The sequence below is a fragment of the Typopeltis vanoorti genome, chromosome 24 (assembly GCF_054136105.1).
Source record: "Typopeltis vanoorti isolate ZY-2024b chromosome 24, IOZ_Tvanoo_1.0, whole genome shotgun sequence".
Taxonomy (NCBI): Eukaryota; Metazoa; Arthropoda; class Arachnida; order Uropygi; family Thelyphonidae; genus Typopeltis; species Typopeltis vanoorti.
The window spans coordinates 71,316,788-71,335,371 of record NC_143572.1 but is presented as its reverse complement, the minus strand read 5'-3'; the positions used below and the strand labels follow the sequence as shown (position 1 = coordinate 71,335,371).

General features: G+C 35.1%; 1 protein-coding gene across 2 annotated transcripts in view; it reads right to left on the bottom strand.

Moving 5' to 3' along the window:
* The window catches only part of Cul4 (cullin 4), a 276,936-nt gene that overhangs the window by 184,154 nt on the left and 74,198 nt on the right, over positions 1 to 18,584 (bottom strand). For both annotated transcript variants that reach the window (XM_090414048.1, XM_090414051.1), the window contains 2 exons: positions 18,416 to 18,489; positions 2,043 to 2,205 (listed from right to left, as the gene is read on the bottom strand). In XM_090414048.1, coding sequence (XP_090270174.1) covers positions 2,043 to 2,205; positions 18,416 to 18,489 — 237 coding nt within the window. The remainder of the gene's footprint in view (positions 1 to 2,042; positions 2,206 to 18,415; positions 18,490 to 18,584) is intronic.

Below are 18,584 nucleotides of genomic sequence, written 5' to 3'. Positions count from 1 at the left end.
CCAGTAGGCCTAATATGTAGAAAGGAGAAGATGCAAATAATGCTTTTCTTATTTTTAAAAATATTAAAACATTTTTTAAAAAAACTGTTCAATTAACTACAAAATATATTGAAAATACTAAATTTGACTCCAAGTTGAGTTGGAGTTTGCATTTTCAACATTTCACAATGGTTAATTAAGCATTTCTTTTAAACATTTTTCTTGACTTTCCACTTAACAATTACATTCAACAAAACATCATTCATGCTAAATAAATTTCCAGTCAAATAAGAAAGATATATTAATAATTAATATCCTTCACAGTTTGCTCGGTCTTGAAGATGTCTCTCTCTCTCTCACACAATAATACAGTAAAATACATCAATGTTTCCATATTAAATAAGTGATGTTTAAAATGGTTATTCTTTGTGTTGCAATGTGGCTATGTATAGCCTCTAGTCAGCAGTGCTTTCTTGAATCAAGAATAATGAATGCATATGTTAAAACACTTTAAACATTATAGAATCAACAAAAAATAACAAAAGTTTTATTGTAATGGGATGTCCCTGCGTTCCAACCTAAAGTTAAAATGAACTTCTTACTATGTACAGAAAAGCTTAGGTGTTGATGATTCATAATAATGTTTTACAGTATAAACAACACCAAGAGAAGAAAATATATACATCTATTAAACTCACTAATATTTTGCTGGTTTTCTAACCAGCATCAAAGAACAATAACTGTGATAGGCATACAGCACTAAACTAAGTAAGTGTAGAAACAATTTAAAATGTAAATAACACCTAATGTCCTTGCATAGTACTAGCTGTATAGGTCAGATAATTTAGAGCAGTCATGCTATCAGGTCTTAAAATGACAATCTTTCAGATCTTTGGAAGACCTATTGTTACATTAATTTCTGGAAGAAATTAATGTAACAACACTTGTTCAGGTTAGTGAGTGTTTCAAAGCTGATGCCTGATTTTAAAAATAGTCTCTCAGACCTATAACAACTCCTATGTAATAAAGATGCTTTCCTCCATTTGATCCTTTGTGAAAGAGAGCATGGTCTGCCAATCCTGACTTGCCATACAGATAATTGTGGATGTAATTTTTGTGTTCTTCAAGGTAGATGTTAACTGATCTACCAGTCTGTCCAAAGTAGCACAAACTTCAAGCACAAGGAACTTTATATGCTCTGGAATGTTCCAGAGGATGCAGTCAAGCTTTAGGAGAAAGTATGAAGTGGCATGGAGATCATATCTGCGAAGAACTTTGGCCATTTTTTTGATATACCCTTAACATATGGGATGGGAATGGTTTTGCTGTGATCCTGTGTGCTGGAAGAGTAAGGAGTGCATGCAATATTTTATTATATGGGCTGTAGCTATTGGCTAAAAAAAAGTTTTAGTAATGAAATACTGTGAGTGCATAATCAAAAGAATTCTGAAAACAGAGGAAAACTAACAAACTTTATTACTGTAGAATATTCACCTAAGCATCACAGGCATTGTCAGTACTGGATCACAGAACAACAATTAAGCAATAACAGACAATTCTAAAAAGCACCACTTGAGTAGCTAATGTAAAATAACTAAATAAAGTTAATAATTTCTTATTTAAAAAAAAAAAAAAAAAATATATATATATATATATATATTAAATCTGCTAATCTTTCCTAAATTCATTCTGTTTATGTATATATTTGTATAAATCCACAGTAATAGTCTTTTACATGAGTTTTCCTCCATTTTTAGAATTCTTTCTTTGGCTAAAAAGGTGTTGTGAAAGTTCCTGAGCTCGGTTTCCAGGGCTGTGTCATTTGAACAAATAGCCCTGGTTTGGTGAGTAACTGTTTTGAGGATGCTCGACAGTATTATATATAAATTACTTTGATGGAAGGTTTTTCGTAGGAAGTTTTAAATAAACATCACTAAAAATCTCTGTAAATATAATTAGATTTTCAAAAAAAAAAAAAAGTAAAGTAAAATAAGAAAATACAGTGAATAATAATCATGCCTTAATACATGTTTTCTTTATCATAAACAAACTTGAAGATTTACCTGAAGATCTGAGAGCATCCTTAACAAATTTTTGAGCAATCCTCGATCTACAGTTTCTCCATTTCTTTCCTTTTCTATTAGCATTAGCAAACCTTCCACTGTCCTTGTCTGAACTAAGGAATTACTAATGATATGCATCCTAAACATATCCAAACCCATATCCCTAAAGAAAGAAAGTTACAACAATATAATGAAAAAAAAAACAAAAAAACTTTTTTTTTAAAATTTAAATACAGATTACTCCAACAGTTTTTACAATGCTACTTCAAATATGATTGATGAGATACACAACATTTGATCCTCTGAATAAGTGAGAATAACTGGTTTTCAGAACGGGGGGGGGCTCAAAAATAAAATAAGCATGCAGCTGTATTTCATTTAGTGGAAATCAAGCAAATATTAAAAATTCATTAATTTTGCATTATTGCTAATAAAATATAATCACTTATTTTCTAATATGATTACATTACACAATAAGAAATGGTGTGTCTTAGATGAGTACTATAATGTGCAATATATTTTATGAACTGTGCAGTTTGTCATTATAGTTATTATTAACAGAGACCTCCAAGAAGTCATGAACTTAGTGAGGGAGGCCATAGCACCAGCTATCATACCTGTTCTTGAATTCATTCACACTACTTGCACACACCACATCCAATGGCAATCCATTCCAATTGTGCACTACTCTATGAGAGAAAATTTAGTCCTCACCCCCATCTTGACAGCATTCATTCTCAACTTCCAAGGATGCCCTTGTGTCCTTTTCCTCGCTCTCCATAAAATGAAAATTTCCATCTACTGAAATCCTGTAGGACCCTTATTTTCTAATTTGATTATATTACAAAATAATTGAGTGCTATAATGTGCAATACATTTTATGAAAACTGTGCAGTTTGTCATTATGTGAGTCCCGATCATATAAAACCTCTTTCTCCTGTTTGCTAGGGTCTGAAGGTTACAAATTCCAAATTTGTCTTCATAATCAATATTCCAAATCCTGATATTGTTTTTATCACTGTCCTGTGCACTTTACACTGTATCAAATCACCATGGAAACCAGGAGACTAAACCGGTGTGCAATAGTCCAAGTGATGTCTTATCAACGCCTTCTAAACAGGCAAAATGACTTATCTTTGCATGTCAAGATTCATTTTGGCATTGCAATTATTCTGTGTTGCATTTACTATATTGCCCTTGAACTTCAACTTCCTGTCCACTAAAACTCCAAGATCCCTAGCATGATCAGTTTCTTCCAGCATAATCTCACCAATATCATATGACACTGGACATCTAATCACTAACGGCATTATCTATAAAGAAAATAATTAAAACAACAACAAAAAAAAATCAAAAAACGTTTTGCCTCTTTTATAAGAATAAATTACAGCATTCATTTACTTAATATAGTAAATGGATACTGTAATAAGCTTATCATAAATGCATTTGCTTATTAGTTAACATTAAGATCATGCAGCTTAATTGGAACATGTGTGTTATGTTCCATCGAGTCGTTTTTCGACTCCTGGTGATTCTATGAACATACGCTCTCCATTCAGATCTGTCCCTGGCCATATCTTTCAGAATTTCCAGGTGCATTCCAGTTGCTTCTTTAACTCGATCCGCCCATCTAATTCTTGGTCTTTCTCTTCTCCTACTTCCATCAACTTTAGCATCATCATCTTCTCCAAATGTCATTTGCTCACATAATATCTCCAAAGTATGACAATTTTTGCTTGATTATCATAGCTTCGAGAGAGCAGTCTGGCTTTATTCTGTCTATCACAGATTTATTGGTTTGCTTTGCAGTTCATAGTATTCTTAGTAAGAGTCTCCAAACCCATAATTCAAATGCATCTATCTTCCTTCTTTCACTCCTTCTCAGGGTCCAACTTTCACATCCACACAGTACCAGAGGGAATACCATTGCTTTCATGATTCTGATTTTTGTTGCGAGGCTAATATCTTTAAAGATCTTGCTTAAATTTGTCATTGCTTTCTTTCCGAGTAATAATCTTCTAACTTCTTCAGTACAATACCCATTTTTATCAATTCGGGATCCTAGGAGCACAAAATCGTTAATTGCTTCCATTTTCTCCTCATCTACTTCAAAATCATTAAGTTCACATGTTGCCATAACTTTTCCTTTTGAGGTTAAGTTTAAGGTCAATTTTAATTTCAACTGAAGACTCCTCCAGCCCTGCCATTCTTAAAATGTATTCACTGTACAAGTTAAACAGGTATGGAGATAAAATACATCCTTGTCACACCCCTTTATCTATTCTGAAATACTCAGTTTCGCCAAGATCTGTTCGGACAGTAGCTTCTTGTTCATAATAAAGATTCCTCAGAAGGATAATGAAATGCTATGGTACGCCCATTGTTCTACATTCCACAGTTTTGATCTACAGAGTCAAAAGCCTTACTATAGTCAAGGAAACAAAGGTAGACATTCTTTTGATATTCTTGAGCTCTTTCTATTATCCATCTCACCTTGGCGATGTGATCTCTTGTTTCTCTGCCTTTTCGAAATCTTGCCTGTTCATCTGGCATTTCGCTCTTCATGAATGGTTCCCAGTCTTTTCTGAATGATCTTAAGTAGGACTTTACTTGCATGAGAAATCAGTGCTATAGTTCTGTAATTTTTGCACTCTCTTGCATCGCCTTTCTTCAATAAAGGTATATAAACTGATTTTTTCCATTCCCTAGGCCATGTAGTTGTGATCCAAATTCACTGACATCCCATCTTCCTTATACCTTCTTTTACCTTGCAGTGTCAAGGGTCCATTGATCATCGGACCTCACTCCGTTTACAGGATAAGGTGGTCAGCCTTATGCCCCGGTGTATCCTATGGCCTGTAGTGTTGAGTTCTCAAGGCCAGTTTGCCTGCTTTGCGGGATGAAAAACCCCAGAATAAACTGGGGAAAAAACCCTGCTGTCCACGCCCAAGACTGGCTAACTTGGCTATGGCTGAGGAAGATCCTTCAGCTCCTCACGTCACTGACGGGAATCGAACCTAGGACACTCCTTCCCCAGGCATATGGTTGCGAAGCGCATAGCCACTAGGCTAACCGCGCGGCCATTCGCTGACATAGAGCTGTTAAAATTTTAACTGCCTATTCTCCTGCTTTGAGCAGCTCAATAGGTATTCCATCCCCTCCCGGTGCTTTCTTACTGGATAGCTGTTGCAGTGCCCCACCTCACTTCACTCTCCAGTGAAGTGAGGTGGGGCACTCTTCACCTCACTGGCTCCTGCTCTTCAAATTTCTCAGTAATTCTGGCATCCTTTTTGTAAAGAACTTCTGTATACTCTTTCCATCTTTCTTTGATGTCTGCAGCTTCTGTTAGATATCCTTTGAGTTTACTTTTCAATATTGTCACCTTGGTGCTGAACTTCACTGTTTTTTCCTTGATCTTTTTGAAAAGATCTCTCGTTTTGGTCTTCTATTTGTTGGCATTCCTGGTTAAAGTATTTTTCCTCATCTCTTCTGACTTGTCATTGAAACTCTGCATTCAAATGCCGTACTTACTGCAAATTTCCTGTGGCCTTCATTTTCTTCCTTTCCTGAGCAGTTTTGATGGCATCTTCTGACAGCCATTTAAACTGTTTCTTCTTACAAACTGTTGGAATATTCTTCTTTGCTTCTGTTTTAATTATATCTTTAATCTCTTCCCATAGTTTATCTGGTTCTCTTTCACACAAATAGTGTGTTGAATCTGTTCTGTATAATAATATTGTATTCAGCTGGTATATTTCCAAGATCATATCTGATCAACATTTGTGTTGTTTTCAGCTTCGTAATTTTACACGTATCATAACCACTAATAATTCATGATCTGTTCCACAGTCTGCACCTGGAAAAGTCTTAATTGGAATACCATACAAATATTAAACAATTTAAAATTAACTCAATCAAAATAATAACAAAAGATTTTACATTTGTGGAGTTCAGCCAAATAATAAATTTTATTGTGAAATCCTTCAAATGTCACTTACTTACTGGTTTGGAGTGGATGCTTGATCAGATTTATTTGCTATTTATTTTTACTACAATTTAAGCACAAAGGGTTTCATGCCCAAATTATGATAATGTAATGCTAAGATGCAAGGGAGGTGGGAAGTTGCTTTACAGTAGTATTTTTATACTGTTATATTATTCATTATCACAGCAACAACCAAAACTATTTTTGGCTAATACATAGGCTATTTATGTCAACTGTAATAACATCATTTGGCTAATTTTGCAAATAAAAACTTAAGATAAAGCTCATATAACTAAAGTTTCAGTAAAAATCCTAAATGTTAATTTTCATTAATTATTTATTATCATCATCATACCAACCTCCATGGAGTCGGACTCATCATGAGAGGTCTCACTCAATCTATCATACTGAACCTTAATTCATTTACACCAAAAGCATTTAGAGCACATTCTGGCAATGCATTTATTCACCTACCATCACTCTCCAAGAATTCTACTCCTCACTTTCCCTCTTCACTGCCAGCCCGGCTGACCGAGTGGTTAGCGAACCCGCTCTCCAACCAACAGGTCATGGGTTCGAATCCCGCTCAGGCATAGATGTTTGTGATTGTCTTACCTTGTGTATTGCTATAACCTTCGATAGGATGCAGTACAACCTTTGCTGTCCTTGCATCATTTAAACCTTAAATCTTCATCATCCCCCTCTTTACTACAACTTCCAAGGCCTCTCATTCTGCTCTCAACTTCCACTCTTTTTATGATCTCCTCTGTATTAATATTGTAAAATCCCTAAATCACCATTGTGATGTGGAGACACTCTCCAGTATCTCCACATCACAATGGAAACTAGATGACAAAACTAGGTACAACAGTTTATGTAATCTGGCTAATGCATTATTTTTCTTATTAATAGCAATGTGCAGCTGCTGTAGTCTTTGCAACACTTATAATGGGTCCTCTAAAACTTCAGACTAATGTCGATCATCAACCAAAGATCTTGAATTTCATTCACCCTCCTAAAACACAGCTCCACCAATACAGTGCACAATAATTTCAACACATTTGAAATCACACACACAAAAAAAAAAAAAAAATATGTTTACATCAAAATTGAGACAATTTTATAGTGATGGTCCTAAATTTCATTAAAATTCAACTGGCCAACTAGAGCAGAGTAGTTATATGCATATGGATAGAACTGTGAATAAAACCTATTCTATCTGTATGGTTATACATCTACTGTGCAGTGTATCTGAACAAAAATATAAAATCAATAACACATGGATGAATAGAATGTTCTTTGCCAAAAAGACAAGGCAAAATGGCATGTATGATGTGAAGATCTCTATAAGTACTTTTTAAATGAAGGTAGGGGAGATTTTCACACCCATAAATTCCAGTTGTATGTAAAATCCTTTGTCATAGTTACAGGGTGATTAGCATTCATTTTTAAAAAAATTATGGAAACAATCATCATGTTATAGTAAAACCTCAGTTTAATATAAACCAAAATAATCATCAATGTTTCAACCTTCATATCAAGGTCATCATCTGGAGTATATATATTTATATAAAGAAACAAGCTATGTTCCAATCCACATAGTATGCTAAAGTCACACTAATTTGATCAACCATTAGCACTACTGTCCTGATAGATTGGGTCTCCCACGATGTCTTTAGATTCCATGGAGGTGCCAATATAATAATAGTCATTAATGTCTGCTACTTATTTGGATGCACATTTCTGCATGTTATAATAATACCTGTCGTTTACTATCACTATGTTGATTGTCGTGAATATAGTCTATACATCCAAAATGCTCCACTGCTGTGCATTCCTGTTCTGAAACTTTTCACACATACTGATGCTTTTATGCAATCAGAAAATTTATTAAAAAAAAAAATTTTTTTTTTTAATAAATCAATCCCACACAGAAAAGGTCTAAAGACCTATAACACGACAGTGTCATGTGAACAAGTGATTAGAGAGAAGAAAGGAACTGTTAATGTATTTCCCGAATAACTGGATCTTTATCTAGTGCTCTCCAAAAAGTCTTTTTAAGAATTCTAAGAAGAACATTCTTTAGGCACTTGTTTCACGACTGCACTGTACTACTTGAATCACATTATTCTGAACTCCATGCCACATTCAGAAATGACACCAAACGATCCAGTTTTTTTGCATGTGTCGGCATACAACAATAAAAATATGTAGTTAGAGACAACAAACACAGTCAGAATATCGCCATGTGTATTTCGCAACAGCAGTTCTCTCAATGCCATTACGAAAAGCATTAACAAAATGAATAAGTTTTTGACTTTTTGAAATTTTCTGCTTGTTTGAATTCTTGCCTGTTCATTTAATTCCATTCTTTCTAATATTATGTTTCTATTATAAAACATCAGAATCATATTTTAGAGTTATTTACATTCAGACTATCTATCTAAGAATAATCTGGATGTTCAAAAATGTAACAATTATAGTCCAATTACTCTTCTTTGCCACTCTTACAAAATCTTTGTAAAAAATAATACAGAATCATCTAAATAACATTTATAGACAGCTAATAGAAGAACAAGTTTGCTTTAGAAAAAACGTTACTCTTCACAGTCTGGCCAAAATCACATTGGACAATGGGAGAAATCTTTATTACTGTTTTGTAGATTTTAAACAAGCATTTGATTCTGTCAATAGAAAAAAACTTATTAAAATATTAACAAAGAAAGACATGAAGCTGCTATTAGAATAGCAGTGCAGTAGTTCAATATAAAAATATCACCAAACAAACTTGAAATCAAATGAGAGAGTTATGCAAGGATGCCCACTCTCCCCATGCCTTTTTAACATTCTCATCCAAGAGCTCATTAAAGAAGTATGGTAGTCAAACAAAAGTCAATGGAAGACCCATCATACATTTCATATAGGCAGATGATGTAGCAATTATAACAGATAACAAATCAAATCTCCAATACCAGCTTACAAAATTATAAGAAACCTGCAGAAATTATAATATGATTATAAATTCAAGTAAAACAAAGATGATGAAAATTGGAAGATATACAGATAACACTTAATCAGGAAACCATAGAACAAATTTAATGGTTTTAATTACCTAGGAGCATATTTGACTTCAAATTTCAATGACACAGCAACAATAAAACACAGATCTCCACAGCATGGTCAATGATAAATAAACTTGATAAAATTTGGAAAAACAACAAAATTCCTACTCCTCCACACACGCCATCCATCTCATTGATGGTCTACCCCTGCCTCTTTTTCCAGGAACTTTACCTTCTATTACTGTTCTGAGAAGTCTCCCTTCCATCCTAAAACAACAAAATTCCTACAGTGCTAAAAATAAAATCTTATGAAAGTATAATATTACCAACAGTTCTCTACAGGGCAGAAAACTTGGACCTTAAAAAAAAAGAAGCAGGGGAAATTGTTGGCTTTTTGAAATGAAATGCATCAGTAAAATCAGCAGAACTCATTGGACAGAACATAAGACTAATGAACAAGTGTTGCAAGATTTGAATATCCTTAACTCAACAATTCTTAACACATTAAAAAGCATCAACTCTGCTGGTTTAGTCACATTGTGCGAATGGAATCAGACAGACTTCCTTGCATAGTATCAGAGGGCACTATGGAGAGCATAAGACCAAGGGGAAGACCAAGATTAACATGGCATAAAGTCTTAGAACAGCACTGGACTTTCAAAGCTACTGGTATATGAAAGAGCTTGCTTTGGACAGAGAATGGTGGAAGGCTCTTATCCATATGGAACTCAACCCGTCATGAGGACGGAAGAGAAGCAGGTTAGCTTTTCCAAATGCACTGTTAAACTGCTTTGATCATAATAAAAAATGCATTATAAATATTACTACACAAACAACAAAATAAAAAAAATTATCTTTAATTCCTGTTTTGATATTCAGATTAATGCTATCAATTTATTTGGAAAAATTCATCCGTGGTAAATATGAAAGTGAATTTTTTATATCATCATTTTCAACATTCACCTTTTCCATATTTCTTTACTCTAGTAAAGTTTTTCTATGATAAAGTTTCACAACCCTCAATATTAACATCTATTCTATGATTACATTCACTAAATTTCCTACTGTGATTCACATCATGTTTTTTTAAAATAAGAAAGTAATTAATGTACTATGTTGCAAATTAATGTACACTGACTGGTGCACACCATTTTTTACTTTCGCCTGGTAGTGAACTGCACATTGTCACACCTGATTTGTATGTAGCTGAGAAAGAGAGAGAGAAAACATGTTAGACGCGGTAAATAAATTTTAAAAAATAGCACAAACATTTCACGCTGAAACTAATGGTACATCATCAGTACGGAACAAACAAGCAAGTTAAAGAGACAGTATACAAAGCTGGGATTAAGCAATAACAGCAAGTGCTGTATGCTAGAAGGATTACATCAAATACAATACAAAACATTTCTGATATTTACATTTAATCTCCCAAACTTTTTTTTCTGGTTTGGTGGGAGGGGGCAATCATTACAATTCAAATTGGGCTGGTATAACAGAGATTCAGAACTTCCTTTGAAAGGATGTTCATATTTAAAACTGCTTCTTTGGAGAAGGAACAAGGCCCATTCTAAAGGATACTGTGTTTTACTTCCAATCCTCTGTTGTGTATGACCAGAACCAGTCAGAGACAAAGGTGAAAGGTTTGTCTTTTGCAGTTGGTAAGAGATTATTAGAAATGAATATTAGTGATAGATGTTAAGAGTTGTTTTCACTAGGTTATGCTATAAATAATTACTAAGCAAATTATGGGATGACCACAAGTAGTGTTTTTATTTCATTCTTCAGGAGTAAGACACCATACTTCGGTTTCAAAACCTGATATATATATCTTCTTCTTCTTATGGTGCTATCTTCTATCGAAGGTCAGCGACCATCTTGGCAAACAAACTGCATTCTTCAGTTAATCTGAACAGTTGTATGCTGCTCTTTCCTGTCAACGTCTTGATGTTGTCAAACCAAGATATTCTTTTTCTTCTTCTAGCTCCTTTGCCATCAATTCTTCCTGCCAAAATAGTTTGTAGAAGTTCGTATTTGCCGTTTCTCATGATGTGGCCAAATTATGATGATTTTTCTGTTTCTTGATTGTTTGTATGAGATCTTTGGCTTTGCCAATGGATTTTAAGACATCTTCATTGTAAATTTTTTCTGTCTATGATATCTTTAGCATTCTTCTATACAGCCACATCTCAAAGGCTTCAATTTTCTTGATGGTTGTCAATGTTCATGTTTCAACTCCATAGAGCAGAATGGACCAGAAGTAACATTTCAGCATTCGACATCTGACTTCTATGTTTAGATCTTTATTGTAGAATAATATTCTCATTTTCATGAAGGACTGCCGTGCAACTTCAATCCTTGACTTTATATCTCTTTCAGGATCCCACATTTCATTAAGCCAGCAACCAAGATATTTATACCTTGACACTTGATCGATATTTTCCCTATTGGGTGTCAGTTTCATTGATGAGGTTGGATGTTTGCTTAAGACCATGTATTTCATCTTGTTCATGTTTATATTTATTCCCATGCTTTGGCTTTCTATGTATACTCTGTCAATGAGTTTTCGGAGATCAGCGATGTTATCTGTAATTAGCACAGTGTCATCTGCATATCGTAGGTTGTTAACAATATTTCCGTTTATTGTGATTCCCATTGGACATTCTTCTGCCTTTTTTAAAGATTACTTCTCAGTATATGTTGAACAAGAGTGGTGAGAGCACACATCCTTGTCTCATTCCTCTTTAGACGTTAAAATCACTAATGGTAATGTTGTCTAATTGAATGATAGCTAATTGACTCCAATACAGATTTCTTATTAGTCTTACGTCTTTTTCATCTAGCCCTATTTGTCGAACGCTTTTTCAAAATCTATCATCATCAAATTCATGCCATGTACCCTCAAGGGGTGTACAGGATATAATAGTACTACATGAAAAATTTACATCATTACTAACTTCCTATCTACAATTTTCCTCCAAATCAGTCTGTTACTTGTCAAGACTCCAACATTATCAGATTTTATATTTCTATCGTCAAACACACATTGTACAGTATCAATTCACCAATATCTTGGTTTTCCTCTGGGTCGTTTTCCTGCCAACCTGGCAGAGAACATTTTTTTTGCTAATCTTTCCTCGCCCATTCTGTTTAGGTGTCCATACCACCTTAGATTAGCTCTGCTAATGCATTACTGGATGCTGACAATGTCAAGTTCTCTCCTAATATCTTTGTTCTTAATGTGATATTGCCATTGATGCCATCTGTTCATGCCTCTAATCTTTCTAAAGACTCTCATATCCGCGGTCTCTAGTCTTTGGTCAAGTGTTTTACTTCTGACCCAGCTCTCAGATACAAAAGTTAAAATTGGTTTGAACATTGTCTTGTATACAACTAATTTAGTGTTCTGACTAATTTCTCTCTTATTCCATATGAATTTATTCAATTGATTTCCTACAATACCAGCTTTGTTGATTCTATTGTCTATTTCCATATTTAATTTACCATCTTCACTAAAAATCATGCCTAAGTATCTGAAATGTTTTACTTGTTCCACAGGTTCTCCGTTCACAACCCAGTTGATATTTTCAATGATTCTGCCTATTTTCATTGTCTTTGTCTTTTTATTGCTGACCTTCATACCGTATATATTACAACAGTTATTTAATTTAGTCAGGGAATCTTGCAAACTTGTAGCAGATTTATTTAGAAGTATAACATCATCCGCATAAAGCAAAGAGCTGACATTAACATCTACAATTTTGATATCATGTTTAATACCACTTTCCTTCATAATGTGATCCATATAGATAATGAATAACAGAGGGGATCATGTACATCCTTGTCTCACACCAGATTTAACATTAAACCATCTTCATGTACTTCCTTCAATTCTAACTGCTCACTTACAACTCAAATAAAGACTAAGTATTGCTTGATATAATGCCCCATTGACTTTCATTCATAACTGTAGCGTATTGAATAGCTTCTCTCTTGGCACCTTGTCATACGCCTTTTCCAGATCGACAAAACTTAAATGCAGATTTTCGTTATATTCCCATGCTTTCTCAACTATCTGTTGTAAAGTGAAGATCTGATCCTGACAGCCTCTATTTGACCTGAATCCAGCTTGTTCTTCACCAAGCTTTTCTTCTACAATTCTTCTCAACCGTTTCTCAATTATACTTGCATAAATCTTGCCAGGAACACTCGATAGGGAAATACTTCTGTAATTCTCACAAATAAGTTTTATTTCCGTTTTTATATATATGTACTATGTGAGCTCTACTCCAATCATCGGGAATTCGTCCCTCTGTCCAGGCTTTCTGAACTATGCAGTGCAGCCACTGTAAGACTTTTATACCACCATATTTCAGCATTTCTGGTCGAATATCATCTACTCCTGCTGCCTTTTCACATTTCATGCCTTTGATGGCTTTTTCTACTTCAAATATGGATATGTATTCCTGATTGTATGCCTGTTGAGTGTTTTTTTACCACTGTGCTATCACTTTTTGTTTCATTTAGCAATTTTTTGAAGTAATTACTCCATACTTCAAGGATATCTTTTTCTCCCGTTTTCATGTCACCTTTATCATCTTTAACTCCTTTTACAGCACTCTTTCCTCCATTTCTAAGCTTCTTTAACAACCTCCAGAACATCTTACCACCTCCTTGATATTTATTTTCAATGTTCTTGCCAAAGTCCTCCTATGACTTTTGTTTAGCTAGTTTTACAGAGTGTTTGGCTTTCTTACATTTGTCTCTGTATTCTCTCAGAGCACAAGCTGACTTATTTGCCAGGAACTTTTTGATATGCTTTCTTCTTTTCCTTCACTGCCTCTTTAAATTCCTGTGTCCACCATGGAGTTCTGATTTTTCTATCCTTGCAGACAACCTCACCACATTAAGTAACAATAGAATTACTAACTCAAAAATTTCCATCTGATATAGTTGAATTGTTCAAGTTTGTTATTGCATGAGGTTACTTCACCTGGAAAGGTCAAATTTACAAGCAAGAAGAAGGAACAGCAATGGGATCTTCTTTATTACCAAACCTAGCAAACTTGTTTCTAGAATACCTTGAGGAAAAAATATTCACTTTTGAACCCAAACCAAAAATTTGGTTAAGATATGTCGACAATGTATTTGCAGTCTGGGATCATCCCGAACATGAATTACAACTGTTTCTAACCTTCTTCATTATCGCATCAACTTTACAATAGAAAAAGAATCTCCACAGGGTATCTCCTTTTTGGATTTACACATCCAAAGAAAAGAAGACGGTTCCATCGCCATGTCTGTCTTTCACAAGCCTACATTCTCAGGTCGCTACATTCACAATTCTTCCGCTCATCATCCATCTCAGAAATCTGGCGTTATTAAATCATTAGTTTCCAGAGCACACAAATTCTGCTCCTCTGAAGAATCTTTAAACCAGGAATTAGAAGTAATCAAAAATACAGCCATCCTAAACGGATATAATCCTAAAATTACTCAAAAAATCATCAGTCACTTCTCCACACATCAAACCAGATAGGAAGAAGTCCATAGGATTCCCATACCTTACGTCAAAGGCATCTCCGAATGTCTTTCTAAAATTATGAAGAAATACAATTTTGCTACTACTTACAAACCTATCAACCAAATTTACAACTTGTTACCTTCTCCTAAGGACAAGCTCTCACCTTTGATGTTGCCTAGCATTTAGGAGATTCCATGCTCATGCAAATTGTCTTACTTTGGACAGACAGGTAGGTCTGTTCAGAAACGCATTTCGGAACATCAAGACCACATTCGTCTTTTTAAACCACAGAAATCTGGCCTCTCTCAACACGGAATTGAAAATCCAAGCCATAGGATCCATTGGGAAAATCTAAACTTTTACATAGATCTTTACATAAACATGAATGTTTATACAAAGAAAGTTCTGAAGCCCTACTACACAGACCAAACTTAAACCGCAACGACGTTCTTACTATTCCTCAAGTATGGGAAATTGTCATACAAAATTGTGTTAATTTTTTTTTTTTTTTTTTTTTTTTTTTTACTTCTGTAACACGTTACGCACGTTTAATGAGATTCTATTGTAATCATGCGCCCTAACTGTATGTTATTCCTATTATTGTTTTAAACTACTGTACTGATGATGTCCTAAGATACTTAGGATGAAATATTTATGATTAAATAATTTTCGTGGATGATGTTGATTCTCGTAGACAGGCTTATATGTTGGTTATGCATTTCTAAATCACTTAGGGAATTGAACAACGTAGATACGAATATAAATTAAATTATACTTTAATAAATATTTCCGATATTTCAGCAACTTCACATTGCCATTTTCAGAAGGAACTTACAAAAAGGCACATGCACGCAGGCACTACAACACAGTAACTGAGAATGAAGATATGAAGCTATCGTTCTCCTAGAAGTCCTGATGGTGCCCTCTAGCGGGCTAAGTAGGTGTTCTTGGCCGTTGGGCTGAAGGTCTGCTGATGTATGCCTCCCAAATTTGGGGCAGTCGCATACAACCAAATTTGTTGAGGTTTGGGGAGTTTCTTAAGGCTGAGGCTGATTCCATAAATAGTCTTTCGAATTGTATTTGCTACGGTGTATTACTGTAGCTTTCTTCCACTGTATTCTGTGGCGTGTATCCAGAGCATGGTCTGCAAGACCAGAATGGCTGTACTTATGAAACCAGATGTAGTCCTTGTGTTCAGAAATTCTGATATTCGCTGTCCTGCCTGTTTGGCCAAAGTACGACAGTTTACAACTGCAAGGGACCTGGTATACACCAGGTAGGTCTAGGGGAAGTGGTTGGTCTTTGGTGGAGCGGATAAGGGATGCTAATTTTCTGTAAGGCCTGTAACAGGAGGTGAGGTCATGTTTTTTTAAAATTTTGGTAATTTTTTCCGAGGTGCCTTGGATGTAGGGAATGGTGATGGATTTAGAGTAATCTTTGTTGTGGAGGGGGGGCTGTGGTTTGTAGGTTTTAATATTTTTTGGATTTTTTGGGGGAGATAGCCATTGGCTGAGAAAGTGTTGAGGATGTGATTTAGTTCAGTGGGGGGGGGGGGGGATTGTTGGTGAATGTATCTGCCTGTATGGGTGGGTTTTCTATAAACTGAGAAAACCAAGGTTCCATCAGGCTGGCGGGTGACTAGTGTGTCTAGGAAAGGGTGGCTGTTGTTTTCCTCTTTTTCCAGGGTGAACTTGATTCTAGTGTTGGTTGTTTAAGTGCGTAAGGAAGGAGAGGAGTGTTTCAGAGCCATGTGGCCAAATAGCAAACACATCATCAACGTAGCGAAGCCATATGGTTGGTTTTTGTGGGGCAGAGGCTAAGGCTTTTTCTTCAAAGGTCTCCATAAAGAAATTGGCCAAGGGTGAGGAGAGTGGCGAACCCATGGCTGTCCCTTCTATTTGTTTTATTGAATTTTCCCTGCCAAACGAAATAGCCTGAGTTCATTGTGAACTGAAATAGGGCTGAGATATTGGGGGAAAATTTAGCTTGGATTAATAATTTTCACTGTGGTTAATACGCGTTTCTTTTAATTATGATCGTACCACAGGTTTCGTTATTTAAAAAAAAAAAATATGATCGTGTGTATGATATGCATGTACAATGTGGAGAGTCTGACAATAATAATTTCAATTTTCTGGTATTTTTTTCCCCACAATGAGCTATCAGTGAAGAATTGTGTGGACATGGCTTCTATTGTGTCTTTTTCTTTTCACCTATCAGATATTTTTTGAAGCTCATAGACCTGCCACAATCTTTATCACTGATCTCTAGATCCATTCCACCACTTCTTCATTCCCCACAAAATCTATGTGACTAAATCTGTGCACAGTTATATATAATAAGTTATGGCCTTATTAAAGCTTTATGAAGGGGGCAATAACTGCCCTATCCCTTCTTGTTAGTGTGTTGTTCAACAACTATGTTGAACTGTTCACTAACTCCCTATTCATAATCACCCCCAAGTTTCTGGCTTCATCAATTTCCTGCAATTTAATTCCATCAATTTATCACAAAGCTTGTAATCTCTTCTTACCATGCCACCTTACACTTGGCCACATTGGCAGCCATTTACCTTTGTCCATACTAACAGTCTATTGAAGTCATTCTGCAGGATCTCTACATCACCTTTATTTACTATCACTCTTCCCAGTTTTGCATCAGCAAACAACTGAATATTTCTGATCAAATCATTTCCTATATCATTAATCTACAAATTAAACAAACAAAGGATCAAGTACTGAGTGCAGTTGTATACTGCTAGTCACCTGCCCTCTTCAGGACAACTCCTCCATAAACCATTCCTTGATATCTGTCCATCAGCCACCCTATAATCCAAATCACCAAATTCATATCCCCATTTTCTCCAATTTATACAACAGAGCTCTATATAGAATCCTCTCCAATGCCTTTGTAAAGTCTAGCACTATCACTGTGTGGCCATTTCCCTTATCGAACTCAATTGTCACTTTATTATAAAAAAAAAGTAAGCAATCACTAAGGCAAAACCTGCACTACAAAAACATGCTTCTCCTTGTAAAGTATATATTCCTATCCATTCAGTCCTGAATTCTATCTTTTACCAATTTCAATAATATCCCCCCCGCCAAGATACTGATTGGCTTATAATTTGTTACCTCTGTCTTGGAGTCTCCTTTATATGGTGGGACTATTTTGCCCACCTTCCCAGTACTGAGGTTGGTCAATCTCATGACCATGTTTACATTGAGATTCTGCAATATTCTAAGCGCCTCGAAGTCTTCAACCTCCATCATCCAATGTCAGATAGATCCAGTATTGCAAATTTGCAGTTAAAGACAAAAATAACTGTAGTGTGCAAGACATGAATACAGTGAAATATGTAATGCAGTGCACCACAGAATGGCTTTTCATAATGAGTCCTGTCTTAGATTGGACAAGAAATAATGATCACAATCCAGTCCATGATCAGAAACCAAGCATGGCTTTTTGTATTTCTTATCATGTCATGCTGGAAGATAAATATCAACTACTATCTATTATACACTAAACATTCATTCATTCATCACAACACTCTGTATGACACTGAGGTGCTATCAGCTTGGCCACACGTTAACAATAAAATGCATCTGTAGTAGTACTGTATTAACATACACAAGCAATAATGAAATTTAAAACTCACATTATAAGTAGAAGATAATACTAAGTATAATAATGACAATGCTATCACTAACTGAACAGACTGGCATTTCAGATCAGTTCGCAAATTCATTTCATAATGATTTTTTTTCTCTACTTGCAAACTTAAAAATATTTAAATACTTACCATATTGAAGCTATACTTGCATTTTGCAATACATATGTGCGATCCAAAAATAAGAAAATACTCCTAATCATGATCTAGAGGGAAAAAATACACCTGTTACTGTTTTGTAAACAAAATGAAAAATGCAGTGCTGCCTCCCCCAATTACTGATCATACATTGTCTATAAAG